Raw genomic sequence first — 18,624 nt, forward strand, 5'->3', positions numbered from 1 at the left:
GATGGTGGCTGGAGCGACGGTTGGAGCAGTGGCTGTTGTCGAAGCCGGGGAGGGGGTGGTGGTGTCCGCTGAGGAGGTGGTGGTGTCCGCTGGTGGGGCTGACACTGAGGAGGTGGTGGCACTCTGGTTGTCGACGATGAGGTCAAACAGTTCCGGGGCCAGCGGCCCTCTGATTGTGACAGCCAGGCCCGAGGCATCCGCGGGCAGGTGTTGCTCAAGGGGCTGGTCTGGCTGTTGGGGGTCCTGCAGCAGAGCCCGTGGGGCAGGCAGGGGCTCTGCTGCAGTCTGGGGAGCGCTGGGCCCCGGAACTGCGATGGTGATGGTGTCCCTCGTCATAGCCTTGCTCCTCTGAATGTGCCTTACAAGAAATAAAAAACAGACAAGAAACAATGTATGATTTATCATGACAAAGATATTGATCATGACAACAAACACACACACATCAGTGCTGCGAGCCAAAGCATATTGACTTACCACATCGACAGGGTCCGCTGATTGACATCATACAGCTGGACCCGGGTGCACGCCATGAGGGCAGGACAGTTGACCACGTTGTCCTGGATCTGCTTGTAGTCCCTCATGACGCCAGCCCAGCGGTTGTTGTGGACCCCAGTGAGTGTCCTGGTGTCGTGTGTGTGAATGCGGCACAGCTCCAGCATGAGGGCTTCAACAAGCCTGCTGGCTTTAGGAGACTGTGCCGCTCTTGCCCCCTGACCCAGGGTGACACTGGAGAGAGAGAGAGAAGTGAACGGGTTAGTTACTGACTATAGCAGGCTGTAAAAAAACCCACAAAACTATTAATGCAGTTACTGCTTACCACTTCACACTCTCCACTCCTGGTGTGTGAGCGTGCCGGTTGCTGGTCCTGAAGCGGCCTTGGACCAGCCTGTCCTGTTGGCGGCGGGAGAAGATCACCGGTGCCTTGTCCCTCTCAGTCAGCTTCTCCCAGAGAGCGACAACCTCCCTGGACTGACGAGCGGTAACAAAGGCATGGTGACGCAGCTCTACGAGGCCATGGGCCAGGGCCACCACGTGATGGTAACCAGGGTGACCGTCTGGCCCAACGACGTCCTGAAAAAAAACACAACACACAGACACGGCACATGATGCGACGCTGCAAGTTTCTTGAGAAAATCGGCTGTTTTGATGCTGGTACATCAGCTATTGTTACAGCAAAAATGTGAGTGCAGCACACTTAATGTTGGTTCAATACAAAAGCAGTTTACATTTATTAAGAAATACGAAACACAGTATATTTATAAGAATATAGTATTATTATTATTATTATTATTATTATTGTTAACTTGATTGTCGTTATTTTTAGACTGATTTTCCTCATCATAAATATGAAATATTAACAGGCCACTCACTTCATCCTCCTCAGCCTGCTGCACCTCCATCCTGTCGTCCTCGGGGGGTAGGGTGGGTGGGGGAGGTCCCAACTGGGATGACGAGGCCTCACACACAGACACACTGTGGGGCTCCTGGAGGAAAGCGTCGTGATGGACCAGGAGACGGATCTCCTCCGGATCCTCCTCCGAATCCTCCTCTGGATCCTCAAAGCCCTCATCGGTCAGTGTGCCGTCGTCCTCGTCGGTCCCTTCCGGAGCGTTGGGACACTGCTGCAGCACAGCACCCGACTGGGAGTACAAATACTCCACCCCCAAGAGTTCCCCTGCAGAGAGCGAGTGAGAGACACACACAAACACACATGAGCAGATGCTATAAGACAAAAGCAGCAAACGCTCTGTCTCTCTGTACCTGTGTACGCCCTGGGCTGGGTGTAGTCGTCAACCGGCTTGAGCCCCTTGACCTCCTGTGCCAGCTGGTTGAACGTGTGCTGCAGCTGGGCCCTGTAGCATCGCAGCGCCGATCGTTGACCTCCCTCGACTGCCGCTCGTCCACGGTCTTCATTCCACCGCACCAGGCCCTCCAGCAGGTACACCTGGAAGTGTACGTCACTCGCAGATGTACCTAGAGGTGAAAGAAGAGAGCAAAGTGTTAGTGAGCAACATAAAAAAAACGAATAATAAAAACAAAACAAGATGTAAATGTGTTGTAAAAAGATTTACCTGGAATGAAGCGGCACTGGTGCAGGTGGAAGGATTTGAGGGAAGTGGAGCCACGTGCGCACCGGTAGACGGGGAGCCTAACACCACCCTTGGTGAGCTCACCTGTCTTGGTGTACAGCTCCACCCCCTCCGGGTCCTGGATGCAGTCGAGGTGACGGCGCTGTGCACTCCAGATCTCCTCCATGCGGGCGCGGTCGATCAACGGGACGCCCATGGTGTCCGTCATGTCCCAGAAGGCGTCCAGCACCTCCCGGAGGAGCCGCTCGGTCTCTGCCGCACCCCTCGTGCGGCGTCGACAATGCCGAGCGAGCTCCATGGCGGACAGCTTGATGTGGGCGTCCTTCCCCTCCACGGACTGCTTGGCCTTTCTCAGGCGGGCGACGTCTCCGGCATCCCACTCGAAGATGGCAAAAGACAGCCTCGCCATGAAGAGGCCGTAGAGCTGGTGGCTGTTTGTGGTGACACCCCTCGCGAAGCGTCGCATGAGGTGCCACACGTCGAGCCTGACCACCAGCTCGTGCCACTCGTGGAACATGTGGTGTACTGATGACGTACCCACGGTGGTACAGCAGTCCTGGTCCACGTACATGACCTTGGGAGGGGCCTTTCCGGCTTCTTGATACCGCCGCATCAGGCCGGCCGCCATGTTGGCCAGTCCGTCCCCCTCGGCTGCCGTGAGGACGGACACGAGTACCTGCCCGTACTCGTTGCCAACGTTGGTCATCCAGGCGGCCGAGTCAGCGGCAGCGCCTGCAAGCTTTTTGGTGATCTGCAAGACACAGCACAAACACACATTTAGACACACAGCACAACAACGTCATACAGGGTGACGGCACAGTGGAGAGAGGGAGAGAGAGAGAGAGAGAAATCTCACCTTCTTGGTGGAGTCCATCTTAAGAATGTCACCAAAAATGGACGTCACCCTGGCCTTGGTGTCGTCCAGCCTGGTCATGGCATCCAGAACGTACACAAAGCTGAACCAGGCGAGTCCGGGCACCTTCACCAGGTCTGGGATCGACACCTCCTTTGGTTCCGCTCCAGGTGCCCTCAGCTTGTCAAGCACGGAGAGGTACTGGATCGACCGCACCATCCACTCCCTGGAGTGCTGCTCCACCAGGGAGGCACGGAGGCGAGCCACACTGTTGCCCAGGGTGCGCTGCTTCAACAGCCCGATCACCGCCTTGTCACAGGACAACCTGGGGTGGAAACAGAGAGTGTACAGACAACAGAGACAAATATAGTTAACTACTACTACTACAACAACAAAAAAATGCATTGTCGAGGAAATGTTGAATGCCTTAAAGTGACATACTTGTACGTGAGAACAGCTGGGAATTGCTCGCGGTGCGCGACGTCCAGCTGGTCTAAGATGTCCCGTGACCAGCTCACAATCTTCTTATGACAGGCGGGGCACTCAAGGCACTCTGTGGCCATAAAGTACCACCCGCTCCTGTCCAAGACCCTCCGGACAGTCTTGTATAATCCAGCGTCCATCAGTTTCCGCCCATCGGCAGGGCACTTCAGACGATATGCCCACATCCGATAGGGCATCCACAGAAAGAAGGGGCGCTGGAAAAAGGCGTGAGCATTGGCGGGGGGCTGTGTGTAGAGGGGCTGGGCGCCAGGTGGGTGCCACCACAGTTTGAGCGGCGAGGTGAGGACCACCTTCCCGCTGCTGGGTTCCCTCTGGAACAGCGCCCGGCCCACCCACTCCTGCTGCTCTTCTGGCAGCGTCTGCCTCCAGCTGACGGGAAGCAGCTGAAACACACACAGCACACAGCAGAGACACAGTTAGTGAGTGTGCAGCAGACAGGCACACATTAACACACACACACCATACCAACCTCTTTGCCGGAGGCAGGTTTCTGAGGAGCCATCAGTCCTGGCCCTGGCCCTTCCAGTGGCTGCTCGGAGGAGGAGAGAGAGGAAGAGGGGACCACAGCTGTTGGGGTGTCCCTGGACGTGCCTGACAACACATGTCAGTGTTAGGGCGATGCATTACAAGTGAATTCACATCAAAATGTACACTTACTGGGAGAGTCGACCTCGGCGGCAGCGGCAAGCAACTCAGCATCAGATGGGTCGGAGGAGGAGGTGCCTGGTGGCAAAGGACAACATGCACTGATGAAGCACTGGTGTACTGTTGAAAGCACCCCACAGGCTGTTTTGTAGACAGTGCAGTGCAGTTACCTGGCTGTGGGAGTCCGTGTGCTGGCTCTGATTGTTTGTCCCGGGCCAGCACATACTTCTGGAAGGCATCCATCATGGACCCAGCTCCTATCTTTTTGTGCTTGCGTAACCAATCCACAAAGCTGTAACAGAGCAAAGAAAAACACACAAAATCAACACACAAACACACATGCAGTACATACACACACAAAATTAACACACACACACACTACTTACGTTCGACTCTCCCGGTCCCTCGCGCTGTACAAGGACTTGTACGAGCGGTGCGCATGCACACCAAACCCCAACAGCGTGTCACCCACCTCACTTGTACTCTGAAGAGATAAGATGAGATAGTCCTTTATTTGTCCCGCTGAGAGGAAATTTGCATTGTTACAGCAACAAGACAGTAAAGATAAAGATAATAAGTAATAAATATGCATGACCAAAAAAGAAAATTACAATATACGAAGATGTAAAAATAGAGGATGTAGGATGTACTTTATAAAAGTATATATTGCACGTGGAAGGGAGGAATGAGGAGCCTGGTTCTGTGTGGTCTACTGCGAGCAGTGTTTGTTGTAGTCTAACAGCTGCAGGAAGGAACGACCTGCCATACCTGCTTGGAGCTCTCGCACAATCTACGCCTGGCAATGGCTGTCACCATGGGTGGGAAAAGCCTTGCGTAGGAGGCAAGAGCGTCCTTGTTTGACATGAGGAGCGTTTTCATGGTCATCCCTTCCTCTCTCTGCTTCTGGTGGGCCGCCAATATGGAGACGACGTACCCCACATCGTTTTCCAGCAGCCACCGAAAGGTTTGGCCGCAGTACTGGCCAAACTGGAGCTCGGTCTCAGCCAGCACCATTTGGTCAGATCCGTCCCCCTTCTGACAGGCTCTAGCCCTCGCCTCCGCCTCAAGGTCAAGCCTCCGTATCTTCCGCACACTGGCAGAGGTCTGCTGGCGTTTTTTGGTGACCAGTGCCACTGCGGCTGCAGAAGGGCGAAGGGTGAGCTCATCGGAGGAGGGCTCAAAACGAAAAATGGGAGCATAGGCCATTTTCTGAAAGAAAAGAAGCAGCTAAACAGTACATTATAATACTCACTGTTGTTACACATGACCTGTTTGCCCCCCCAGGGTGTTAGAATAACACTGTTTATACCAATGGTAATGTCAGGATATCAGCCCATTAGGGGTATTAGGGTAATACTGTCAACTTTAATGTAAATATCAGCATATCAGACATTACCATTGAAAATGGCTGGACAGTGACCTACTGCCCTGCGCCCCCACCACCACCACCTCCGTTACAGAAGGCTCATGGAAATTATAGTTGCATTTCAAACACAAAATTAACATATTTATACTTCGAAATTCGTTCCAGCATTTATACCACAGTTACCCCAGAGTCTATAGAATATAAAACCGTCGCCCGAACACAGTATTTGCATGTCCCGTCTCACACACACACACAGCGAAAGTATATTACGTCGGGATATTTGTCGAATTATTTCAAGAAATGAGCAACAATAGTAAAGAAATAAAGTCACTAGGTCTCGCAGAACATTACGCTGTATCATGCTGAGGTATTTACTGTTACGAAGACAAAAACGGCGTAACTTACGTGGTGTCTACGAGACGATGCTCAACGACGTTCTCACGAAGCGTAAGTGAACTTTACCTGCAACTCCGTCGCGGGTGGGGGGCAACACAAACAGGCAATCAGGGAACCGAATTACAATAGAACCGGAGCAGGCGCCACAAACAGACAGATGCAAACTAATCATACACCAGTGCAATTAATGGAGTTGGAGAAAAGACCAGCAAGGGACTCTGCTAAGGAAGGTGCCAGTGTGTCAACTCCTGCAACTGTTGCTGCTCCAACGTCTTGTGTTTTTTCACAAATTAAAATGTATTTATGTATATGTTAAGTTATGTTAAGTTTGTTAATAAAGTCATATAAATACTATATGCTGGCAAAGCAAACATTCTATCTATCTGTTATAATTGGTATCAAAGCATGGTTGCCTTTAAAGTGCATTATCAAAGCCCTTTTTGTTAATCAGAGCACTGTTGCCTTTAAAGTGCATTATCAAAGCCATTTTGTGTTCCATATTAACCTTCGCCTGTGCCTGTGGAAATCTATCTATCATCAGAACCTGTACAACTTGTCGGTTTTACAACCTAACGGACTGCTGTCTTAACTAAGTATTGAGCTTAAAGGATCAGCCAGTAAAACACTATACATATGTTATATTTTATGTTTTTTTACATTAGTTATTCATTTTACACATAATTTGGTAATAAATTTAAGTAACAAAAAATCTGAGGAGCCACTTGGGAGTGAAAAGAGCCAGCTCTCCACAAAGAGCCGGAATTCCCATCACTAGTGTTCGCTCCACGTAATGGTGACGTCACTCGTTGGGAGTACGAGACAGTACGCGCGCCCTGGACAACAGTTTGACAACATCACACAGATTGGGTTATGCAATAATGAATAGTATTACTGTATTAAACGAAAAATCTAAGCTTTTAAGTGTCGTTCATTTAAATACAGAAATACCTGCAATATGATTACAATTAGGCGAGAAATTTTACTTTGCAGTGTTGCTATGGCAATACCGTTGAACGATTTGTTATATGAAGCACGCATCATCTACCATGTGTTTTGAATGTTTTCACTTATTTTGAGTTTGATCCTCTGTAAAAGTTACTACCGAAATTGTGTATTCTTTGTATTTTCTGTTACCACAAGGAGGCGCTGTTTTCAAAATGTACGTTTTTTTCATAGACTTCTTTAGCAATGGTCCATCATCAACCCTAGCAAATTTGGTTGGGATGGGACCTTTTATTGCAAAGTTATAAGAGTTTTGTTGCCTGTGGCGAAAAATTTTAATTTTCACCAACTTTGCCGGCTACTTATAGAAAAGTTTTCAATAACTTTAGATCCTCAACTTGTCCACAGTGACCTCACCAAGTTTAAAGGTGATCCCATGAAAGCTCTAGCACAAGTTTGTTCACATACCATTGGTGCGAAATGGCCAAAATCAGCAAATGAACTTTCAATCCAAGATGGCGGCTTTCCTGTTCGTTTTAGAGCTTAGGCTTCCCTAGGTTTTTTGACCGTCCTGACCCAAGGAACGCTTGTATCAAGTTTTGTGCATGTACATTAAACGTGCTCCTCAGGCCCACAAGTTTTAGGGGGTGGAGCAGTTATTTGCCCCGCCCACTTTTATTTTTTAACGCACATTCCCCGAAACACTAATAAACTTTCAAAACTTGGTCCAGAGAGCACAGGGCAGGTGCTATAGCACCACCTAGTGTCTACCTGTGCACGCCACTGCCCAAATATATAGATTTTTTAACAAGTTGTTATTAGACCAATAGTGACCTAAATAAAATTAAATATTTTTTTTTGTATATTAGAGTCTAGAGACTAGAGACCTAGGCATCTCTTCACTAAAACCTCTGTAATTTCACTCTGCTTCACTGCTTCACTTCAGCATCATCAGACTTTGCACAGTTAATGTCCACATGTTGTGATATGAGCATAAGCTTGTTGAAAAACCAAGATGTATTAACACAAAAAACTATGAACATAATTATGTACTATTTACATATTTTTATTAACAAATTAATATTTACATATTTACACTATATTTAGGGTGCTGGGAAGATGGTGCAGTTAGGGGTGGTGTTGGTGCCGCTGCTGCTGCCGCCGCCGCTGCCGCTGCCGCCGCCGCCGCTGCCGCCGCCGCCTCTTCACGCTCTCTGTCCTTCATTGTTGACAGCCACTGCTCCACAGTCCCCCCGTCAGCCTGGGCACAGAAGGTCCCCCGTTTGTAGCGGCTGTGGCCATACTGCTTAGTCTTTGGCTGGCCACAGTGCCTGCACAAGAACTGGGGAACCTTCTTGTAGGGCTTTGTGATCTTCCCTAGCTCCTGGGCACGACGCTCCTGCTCAGCGTGGACCCGGCGCCTCCAGGCAGTAGAGCGGGGAATGGCTGGAGCGATGGTGGCTGGAGCGATGGTTGGAGCAGTGGCTGTTGTCGAAGCTGGGGAGGGGGTGGTGGTGTCCGCTGAGGAGGTGGTGGTGTCCGCTGGTGGGGCGGAAGCGGGCAGGTGGTGCTCAAGGGGCTGGTCTGGCTGTTGGGGGTCCTGCAGCAGAGTCCGTGGGGCAGGCAGGGGCTCCGCTGCGGTCTGGGGAGCGCTGGGCCCCGGAACTGCGACGGTGATGGTGTCCCTCGTCATCGCCTTGCTCCTCTGATTGTGCCTTACAAGAAATAAAAAACAGACAAGAAACAATGTATGACTTGACGATCATGACGAAGATATTAATCATGACAACAAACACACACACACACACATCAGTGCTGCGAGCCAAAGCATATTGACTTACCACATCGACAGGGTCCGCTGCTTGACATCATACAGCTGGATCCGGGTGCACGCCATGAGGGCAGGACAGTGGACCACGTTCTCCCAGATCCGCTTGTAGTCCCTCACAACGCCAGCCCAGCGGTTGATGCGGACCCCGGCGAGCGTCCTGGTGTCCTGGGTGTGAATGCGACACAGCTCCAGCATAATGGCTTCAACAAGCCTGCTGGCTTTAGGAGACGGGGCGACACTGCAGAGAGAGAGAGAGAGAGAGAGAGGAGAATGTGTTAGTTACTGACTATAGCAGGCTGTAAAAAAAAAAAAAAATGTTAATGCAGTGACTAAGTACCGCTTGTAACCGCGGTTCCTGGTCTTGAAGCGGCCTTGGACCAGCCTGTCCTGGTGGTGGCGGGAGAAGTTCACCGGTGCCTTGTCCCTCTCAGTCAGCTTCTCCCAGAGAGCGACAACCTCCCTGGACTGACGAACGGTGACAAAGGGGTGGTGACGCAGCTCCACGAGGCCGTGGGCCAGGGCCACCACGTGATGGTAACCGAGGTGACCGTCTGGCCCAACGACGTCCTGAAAAAAAGGACAACACACAGACACGGCACATGATGCGACACTGCAAGTTTCTTGAGAAAATCAGCTAAGTTTTGATCTTGGTACATCAGCTATTGTTACAGCAAAAATGTGAGTGCAGCACACTTAATGTTGGTTCAATACAAAAGCAGTTTACATTTATTAAGATATACAGTATACAGACTGATACACAGATACACAGTATATTTATAAGAATATAGATTATTAATAACTTGATTGTCATTATTTTTAGACTTTTTTTACTCATCATGAATATGAAATGTTAACAGGCAACTGTCTACTCACTTCATCCTCCTCAGCCTGCTGCACCTCCATCCTGTCGTCCTCGGGGGGTAGGAGGGGTGGGGGAGGTCCCAACTGGGATGACGAGGCCTCACGCACAGGCACACTGTGGGGCTCCTGGAGGAGAGCGTCGTGATGGACCAGGAGACGGATCTCCTCCGGATCCTCCTCCTCCTCCTCAAAGCCCTCATCGGTCAGTGTGCCGTCCTCGTCGTCGTCGCTCCCTTCCGGAGCGTTGGGACACTGCTGCAGCACAGTGCCCGTCTGGGCGTACAAATACTCCACCCCCAAGAGTTCCCCTGCAGAGAGCGAGTGAGAGACACACACAAACACACATGAGCAAATGCTATAAGACAAAAGCAGCAAACGCTCTGTCTCTCTGTACCTGTGTACGCCCTGGGCTGGGTGTAGTCGTCAACCGGCTTGAGCCCCTTGACCTCCTGTGCCAGCTGGTTGAACGCGTGCTGCAGCTGGGCCCTGTAGCACCGCAGCGCCGATCGTTGACCTCCCTCGACTGCTGCTCGTCCACGGTCTTCATTCCACCGCACCAGGCCCTCCAGCAGGTACACCTGGAAGTGTACGTCACTCGCAGATGTACCTAGAGGTGAAAGAAGAGAGCAAAGTGTTAGTGAGCAATATAAAAAAAACAAATAATAAAAACAAAACAAGATGTAAATATGTTGTAAAAAGATTTACCTGGAATGAAGCGGCACTGGTGCAGGTGGAAGGACTCGAGGGATGTGGAGCCACGTGCGCACCGGTAGACAGGGAGCCTAACACCGCCCTTGGTGAGCTCACCTGTCTTGGTGTACAGCTCCACCCCCTCCGGGTCCTGGATGCAGTCGAGGTGGCGGCGCTGTGCGCTCCAGATCTCCTCCATGCGGGCGCGGTCGATCAACGGGACGCCCATGGTGTCCGTCATGTCCCAGAAGGCGTCCAGCACCTCCCGGAGGAGCCGCTCTGTCTCTGCCGCACCCCTCGTACGGCGTCGACAATGCCGAGCGAGCTCCATGGCGGACAGCTTGATGTGGGTGTCCTCCCCCTCCACGGACTGCTTGGCCTCTCTCAGACGGGTGACGTCTCCGGTGTCCCACTCAAAGACGGCAAAGGACAGTCTCGCCATGAAGAGGCTGTAGAGCTGGTGGCTGTTTGTGGTGACACCCCTCGCAAAGCGTCGCATGAGTTGCCCCACGTCGAGCCTGACCACCAGCTCGTGCCACTCGTGGAACATGTGGTGTACTGATGACGTACCCACGGTGGTACAGCAGTCCTGGTCCACGTACATGACCTTGGGAGGGGCCTTTCCGGCTTCTTGGTACCGCCGCATCAGGCCGGCCGCCATGTTGGCCAGTCTGTCCCCCTCGGCTGCCGTGAGGACGGACACGAGTACCTGCCCGTACTCGTTGCCAACGTTGGTCATCCAGGCGGCCGAGTCAGCGGCAGTGCCTGCAAGCTTTTTGGTGATCTGCAAGACACAGCACAAACACACATTTAGACACACGGCACAACAACGTCATACAGGGTGACGGCACAGTGGAGAGAGGGAGAGAGAGAGAGAGAGAGAGAGAGAGAGAGAGAGAGAGAAATCTCACCTTCTTGGTGGAGCCCATCTTAAGAATGTCACCAAAAATGGACGTCACCCTGGCCTTGGTGTTGTCCAGCCTGGTCATGGCATCCAGAACGTACACACAGCTGAACCAGGCGAGTCCGGGAACCTTCACGAGGTCTGGGATCGACACCTCCTTTGGTTCTGCTCCAGGTGCCCTCAGCTTGCGAAGCACGGAGAGGTACTGGACCGACCGCGCCATCCACTCACTGGTGTGCAGCTCCACCAGGGAGGCACGGAGGCGAGCCACACCGTTGCCCAGGGTGCGCTCCTTCAACAGCCCGATCACCGCCTTGTCACAGGACAACCTGGGGTGGAAACAGAGAGTGTACAGACAATGCAGACAAATATAGTTAACTACTACTACAACAACAACAAAAAAAATAATAATGCATTGTCGAGGAAATGTTGAATAAAGTGACATACTTGTACGTGAGAACAGCTGGGAATTGCTCGCGGTGCGCGACGTCCAGCTGGTCTAAGATGTCCCGTGACCAGCTCACAATCTTCTTATGACAGGCGGGGCACTCAAGGCACTCTGTGGCCATAAAGTACCACCCGCTCCTGTCCAAGACCCTCCGGACAGTCTTGTATAATCCAGCGTCCATCAGTTTCCGCCCATCGGCAGGGCACTTCAGACGATATGCCCACATCCGATAGGGCATCCACAGAAAGAAGGGGTGCTGGAAAAAGGCGTGAGCATTGGCGGGGGGCTGTGTGTAGAGGGGCCGGGCACCAGGTGGGTGCCACCACAGTTTGAGAGGCGAGGTGAGGACCACCTTCCCGCTGCTGGGTTCCCTCTGGAACAGCGCCCGGCCCACCCACTCCTGCTGCTCTTCCGGCAGCGTCTGCCTCCAGCTGACGGGAAGCAGCTGAAACAAACACAGCACACAGCAGAGACACAGTTAGTGAGTGTGCAGCAGACAGGCACACATTAACACACACACCATACAAACCTCTTTGCCGGAGGCAGGTTTCTGAGGAGCCATCAGTCCTGGCCCTGGCCCCTGCTCGGAGGAGAGAGAGGAAGAGGGGACCACAGCTGTTGGGGTGTCCCTGGACGTGCCTGACAACACATGTCAGTGTTAGGGCGATGCATTACAAGTGAATTCACATCAAAATGTACACTTACTGGGAGAGTCGACCTCAGCGGCAGCGGCAAGCAACTCAGCATCAGATGGGTCGGAGGAGGAGGTGCCTGGTGGCAAAGGACAACATGCACTGGTGTACTGTTGAAAGCACCCCACAGGCTGTTTTGTAGACAGTGCAGTGCAGTTACCTGGCTGTGGGAGTCCGTGTGCTGGCTCTGATTGTTTGTCCCGGGCCAGCACATACTTCTGGAAGGCATCCATCATGGACCCAGCTCCTGTCTTCTTGTGCTTGCGTAACCAATCCACAAAGCTGTAACAGAGCAAAGAAAAACACACAAAATCAACACACATGCAGTACATACACACACACACACCGCTGTTTCTAAGAACATTTTATGCAACTTTTATCAATCCTTTATTGAAAGTCTGTTGACGTTTTCTTTTACTTGTTGGTTTTATGGTCTATCAGTGAAGGAGAAGAACCGTCTCAGCAGCATCTCTAAAGTCTGTTCCAAGATCATCAGAGTCCAGCTAAAGGACTTAAGTTCTATCTGGAAAAAAAGGGTCATCCAAAAAGCCAGGAAGATCATTAGTCATTCTGACCACATCCTCAGTCAGGATTTCTGTTTGATGCCCAAACAGATTTGCAAATTCATTAATTCCTTCGGCCATCAGGCTTTTAAATGTGGCTGACAGCTAAAAGAACACAGGCCAGTTTCACTTGAGTCAATGTGTGTGTTTATTCTCTAATATCTATTTCTTAAATTTTTACTTGCTTCGACTGCCCATGCCCACCTGTGGTACTGAGTAGTTGCTGTATGTGTTGTTGTTTTGTTGTCAGTTTGTTGTACATTTATGTGACTGAGGCTGCAAACTGAATTGCCCTGCGGGGATAAATAAAGCTGTTGAATTGAACTTTAATGTAAATATCAGCATATCAGACATTACGAATTCACAATGGCTGGATAGTGACCTACTGCCCTGCGCCACCCCCCACCACCTCCGTTACATAAGGCTCATGGAAATCACGGTTGTATTTCAAACACAAAATTAATATATTTATACTTACCAAATTCGTTCCAGCATTTATACCACAGTTACCCCAGAGTCTATAGACTATACAACCGTCTTCCGAACACAGTATGTGCATGTCCCGTCTCACACACGCACACACACACACCGAAGTATATTACGTTGGAATATTTGTCAAATTATTTCAAGAAATTAGCAGCAATTCGTTTCAGCATTTATACCACAGTTACCCCAGAGTCTATAGATTATACAACCGTCGTCCGAACACAGTATTTGCATGTCCCGTCTCACACACACACACACACATACACACAGCGAAAGTATATTACGTCGGGATATTTGTCGAATTATTTCAAGAAATGAGCAACAATAGTAAAGAAATAAAGTCACTAGGTCTCGGAGAACATTACGCTGTATCATGCTGAGGTATTTACTGTTACGAAGACAAAAACGGCATAACTTACGTGGTGTCTACGAGACGATGCTCAACGACGTTCTCACGAAGCGTAAGTGAACTTTACCTGCAACTCCGTCGCGGGTGGGGGGAAAGACCAGCAACTGTTGCTGCTCCTATGTCTGAAGTTGATTTTTTGTTTTTTCACAAATTAAAATGTATTTATGTATATGTTAAGTTATGTTAAGTTTATTAATAAAGCCATATAAATACTATATGCAGGCAAAGCAAACATTCTATCTGTTTATAATTGGTATCAAAGCATGGTTGCCTTTAAAGTGCATTATCAAAGCCATTTTGTGTTCTATATTAACCTTCGTCTGTGCCTGTGGAAATGTATCTATCATCAGAACCTGTACGATTTGTCGGTTTTACAACCTAACGGACTGCTGTCTTAACTGCAACCTAACTACTAACTGACTAGTCTAACTGCTGTTTAACTGCTGTCTAGCTACCGCTAACTGTGTATGTGGAATAAACCTTCAGAAAGACAGTCGAGTTGTACCCGCCATACTTGTTCTGGTTACCCTTTCCAGAAGGGAGTATTGAGCTTAAAGGATCAGCCAGTAAACATCTGGACACTATACATGTTATATTTTATGTTTTTTTTACATTAGTTATTCATTTTACACATAATTTGGTAATAAATTTAAGTAACAAAAAATCTGAGGAGCCACTTGGGAGCCGAAAGAGCCGGCTCTTTTTAGTGAGCCGAGCAAAAAGAGCCGGCTCTCCACAAAGAGCCGGAATTCCCATCACTAGTGTTCGCTCCACGTAATGGTGACGTCACTTGTTGGGAGTACGAGACGGTGCTCGCGCCCTGGACAACAGGACACAGATTGTGTTATGCAATAATGAATAGTATTACTGTATTAAACGACAAATCTAAGCTTTTAAGTGTCGTTCATTTAAATACAGAAATACCTGCAATTTGATTACAATTAGGCGAGAAATTTCAAAAACTCAAATCTAATCATAATCAAAATTAAAATTAGCATCAGCATTTATGCTCACATATGGGGCAAATGTCCCAAACAAATCAAATTTCTGTATTTCCTTTTTTAATTTTTCAAAATGAAGACTTTTATTTTGAAATCCTGTGAAATACTGTACCACATACCAGTATTGCGATACATCATGATGGAATATCGTGACATCATTTCAAGATCATATCACCCACCTCTACTAAACAGAGGACTTTTCCCAGCAAAGTTTGACTTTTTTATACTTCCTGACCAGACTAAACCAGGCAACAAGGGAGAAGCTGTTAGCCTGCTACCGAAACAACCACAGGCTAATAATAAGGGAGAGACTGTTATTATTGTTGTCGTCTGTGTCCTATGAAAACATGAAAAAAACAGGCCAAATTTGCCAGACAACCAAAAGTGTGCAAATCACCGTCTGAAGTGTTTGAGAAAGAGAGTTGAGAAAGACAAGCAATACCACAAGGAGTACATAGCATTCATGAGTGAAACAATAGCTTGCAGAGATACTGAAAAGGTTCCAGAAGATGAAATCAATAAGAGTCCTGCCTGGTACATCCCTCACCATGGGGTATATCACCCACAGAAACCAGGGAAAATTCAGGTCATGTTCGACTGCTCAGCGAAGTTTCAGGGCATGTCATTAAATGATCATCTGCTTACTGGGCCAGAGTTAACAAATACTTTGTTAGGAGTTCCCTGCCGGTTTCGTAAGGGTCCAGTAGCAATAATGTGTGATATAGAGCGCACGTTTCACCAGTTTCATGTGAGGTCAGAGGACCGAGACTAATTGAAATTTCTCTGGTGGGACAGTGAGGACTTTAAATCAGAACCATCAGTCTATCGCATGAGAGTGCACTTGTTTGGCGCAGCCTCTCCACCTGGCTGTGCAAACCCACGGAGGTGCTTGTATCAACTACCAAAGAAGAGTGTGCTGAAACTGCAAAAAAATCAAGATGTGGCCTTGGGTCAGCCAGACATTGAGAGAGCTTTGGGAGTTAAATGGTGTATCACTTCAGATCAATTCCAATTCAGAGTAACTGTGAATGAACGCCCGTTCTCTAGAAGAGGAGTCTTGTCGACAGTGGCCTCCGTCTACATCCCACTTGGGTTTGCAGTATCTTTCATTCTAGTTGGAAAGCAAATACTTACCAAAGTCAAGTTAGTTTAGTTCAGGGTTAGGCCGGGTGGCTGATGCAAGATTTGATACTTGTTACAACGTAATGTATTAACAGTTTGTTGTTCTTTAGATAAAAGCTACCATGGGCACTTTGATATCTTTGACGGCTATGATAGATAAAGGAATTGGAAAATGTGTACTGAAAATTATCTAGCAGTTGGATTGATGTGTCCATGTACTTTAGGTTTTGGTGTAACAAGATCACTACGTGACATTAGGGTACGTTGTCTTACTGTTGTAATCTATAGATCGTCATTCACAAACTGAACATCAAGGGAATATTTCTATGTGACGCTGATCCTCGAGTAGCTTGGATACATATAGATGGAAATGTAACTTGGATGTACGGCAAGTGGAAATAAATGTGCAAACCCTTCACACAACTCTCCCTCGCCTTTGTGATTGATGAATTACAACAGTACCTACGAGTCAAGCCAGTTGAAACTTCAAACTTCTAACTACTTACAGCTACAAGATCGGATGGGATGAACCATTATCTGATGATCTTCAACCACAGTGGGAATCTGGGCAAGGCCAGAGTTGCCCCCACGAAAGTCACAACAGTACCCAGGCTGGAACTGTCGGCAGACGAGGAGATTTCATGTATTTGTGGCGAACCGCATTTGGCGTATCAGAGAGAGTACCAATCCAAGCCAATGGAGACATGTGATCACAGAAGACAATCCTGCTGATCACGCATCAAGGGGCCTAATGGTAAAAGATCTCATTGCCCCCAACTGGTTTATTGGTCCAGACTTTGTCTGGCGAGACAAGCTTCCCAGCGGAGATATTAAGGTGGGACACATCACAGTTGAAGACCCAGAAGTTCGTAAAGCCTTTGTATAGGATCAAGGAGGATCAAGGATAGGTTTATTGCCATATAGTGTAAAACACAATAGGAATTTTTTTGCAGCTAGTCATGAGTGTGGTTAACAAAGGAACAACAAACAAGAAGACAGAGCAAAACAAGACAAGACGACAGTGCAAGCATGGAAGTTTATTGGTGTTAAAAAAGATAATAATAATCATAATAATACTAATACTAATAATAATAGTAAAGTGCAAGTGCAGCTGTGTATTCAGCCCTGATTAAATATCCGAGAGTCATTCAGCAGCCTAAGACCTCAACAACAGAAGGTTCACTGCTTAACCGTTTCCTGAAGTTCTCCAGCTGGACAAGGTTAGTCAAAGCCATAGCCAGGCTTTTGCAACATATCAAAGAGATTAAAGAGTTGTCATCAAGAAACAGTGAAGTCACAAGTCTCGAAGAGAGAAAGGATGCAGAACGTGCCATCATACGCATTGTACAAAGAGCAACTTTCTCTGAGGAAATCCAAAGTCTGCAATGCAAGAAGGACATAACAACCAACGATAAGGCCAACAGGCTGCACAGATTGAATCCTTTCTTGGACAAGCAAGGGGCCTCAGGGTGGGAGGTCAGCTAGAGCATGCTGCTTTACACCCACACGTCAAGCATCCAGCGATCTTGCCAAAGACCAGCCATATATCAGAGTTAATGATAAAGCACTATCATCAACAAGCACAACTCCAAGGGCGTGGCATAACAATAAAGTCATGCAGTGTCATCTTACATCTACAAATGTGTCAAGTGCAGAAAGTTTAGGCGGTGTACAGAAGAGCAAAAGATGGCAGACTTGTCATGTGAACACATGGAGACAACTCCTCCCTTCACATACTGTGGGATGGACTGTTTCGGGCCATTTCGTTTCAAGGAGGGAAGAAGGGAGTCGAAGCGCTATCTGTTTACTTGCCTGTGCTCTCGTGCTGTGCACATAGAGTTGCCTGACGATTTGACAACGGATACTTTCATCAACGCTTTTCGTGCATTTGTTGCCATACGTGGAAACGTTCGACAACTTCGATCTGACCAGGGCACCAACTTTGTTGCTGCAAGACATGAGTTATTGAAAGCTGTTAAGGAGATGAACCAAGAACATCTGAAGCAGCTAGGCTGTGAGTTTGTCATGAACACTCCTTCTGCAAGCCACATGGGTGGAGTCTGGGAAAGGCAAATCAGGACAATAAGTAGTGTTTTGACATCCATTTTGGATCAGTCAGCCCAAGGGCTTGATAGTTCATCACTGAGAACTTAACTTTATGAAGTCATGGCAATCATAAACAGCCGACCTTTAACGGCACACTTTCTCAACGACCCAGCTGGGCCGCAGCCTCTTACTCCCAACCACATCCTGACGATGAAATCCTCTGTAATCTTGCCACTACCTGGAGACTTTGTAAGGGGGGACCTTGGCATAGAGTACAATATTTGACCAATGTTTTCTGGTCCAGATGGAGAAAATAATACTTGTTAAGCCAGCAACAGAGGCAAACAACACACAGGAATGCAAAGGTCAATGATGTAGTGATTGTTCAAGACGACAATGGACCACAAAACACATAGAAACTGGCCAAGGTCACTGAAATTTGGAGATGGATGTGTGAGAAAGATTCGACCGAGAGAGACCTATTCACAAGACAGTTACTTTGCTGGAAGCTGTTTAATGCTGCTATAACACAGTAATACATCTTTCATTGCACCTAGTGGGAAATATTCATATTTCAATCCTACATTCAAGTTAATTAAAGAAATCACCAGTGATTTGTAGCTGCCATCATAGTCAGCCATACAGTTCATTGGCTTTCATGTAATTAATAGGTTTTTCATTTAGTAACCTCATTTAAATATAATAATAATGTACGTTTATTAAAAGGGTTTATTTTGTGTACATAAATAAGGAAGACCACAAAGAAGGTTTAGAA

The 18,624-nt window shown here is 48.3% G+C and overlaps 1 protein-coding gene across 1 annotated transcript; it reads right to left on the reverse strand.

Annotated features, from left to right (window-relative positions):
- Positions 1-1,958: 1,958 nt before the first annotated feature.
- On the reverse strand, positions 1,959-13,737 carry LOC122786819. Its single transcript, XM_044053315.1, has 21 exons — positions 13,691-13,737; positions 12,383-12,504; positions 12,236-12,301; positions 12,060-12,169; positions 11,530-11,975; positions 11,090-11,411; positions 10,194-10,962; positions 9,883-10,095; positions 9,501-9,796; positions 8,965-9,194; positions 8,638-8,865; positions 7,989-8,511; positions 4,861-5,301; positions 4,479-4,576; positions 4,263-4,384; positions 4,105-4,170; positions 3,917-4,038; positions 3,385-3,830; positions 2,947-3,268; positions 2,135-2,841; positions 1,959-1,974 (listed from the first exon to the last, which is right to left on the reverse strand). The coding sequence occupies exons 2-21, from the start codon at positions 12,456-12,458 to the stop codon at positions 1,959-1,961; spliced, it is 5,619 nt and encodes a 1,872-aa protein (XP_043909250.1). The 5' UTR covers positions 12,459-12,504; positions 13,691-13,737.
- Positions 13,738-18,624: the final 4,887 nt, after the last annotated feature.

This window comes from Solea senegalensis, linkage group LG20, assembly GCF_019176455.1.
Source record: "Solea senegalensis isolate Sse05_10M linkage group LG20, IFAPA_SoseM_1, whole genome shotgun sequence".
Taxonomy (NCBI): Eukaryota; Metazoa; Chordata; class Actinopteri; order Pleuronectiformes; family Soleidae; genus Solea; species Solea senegalensis.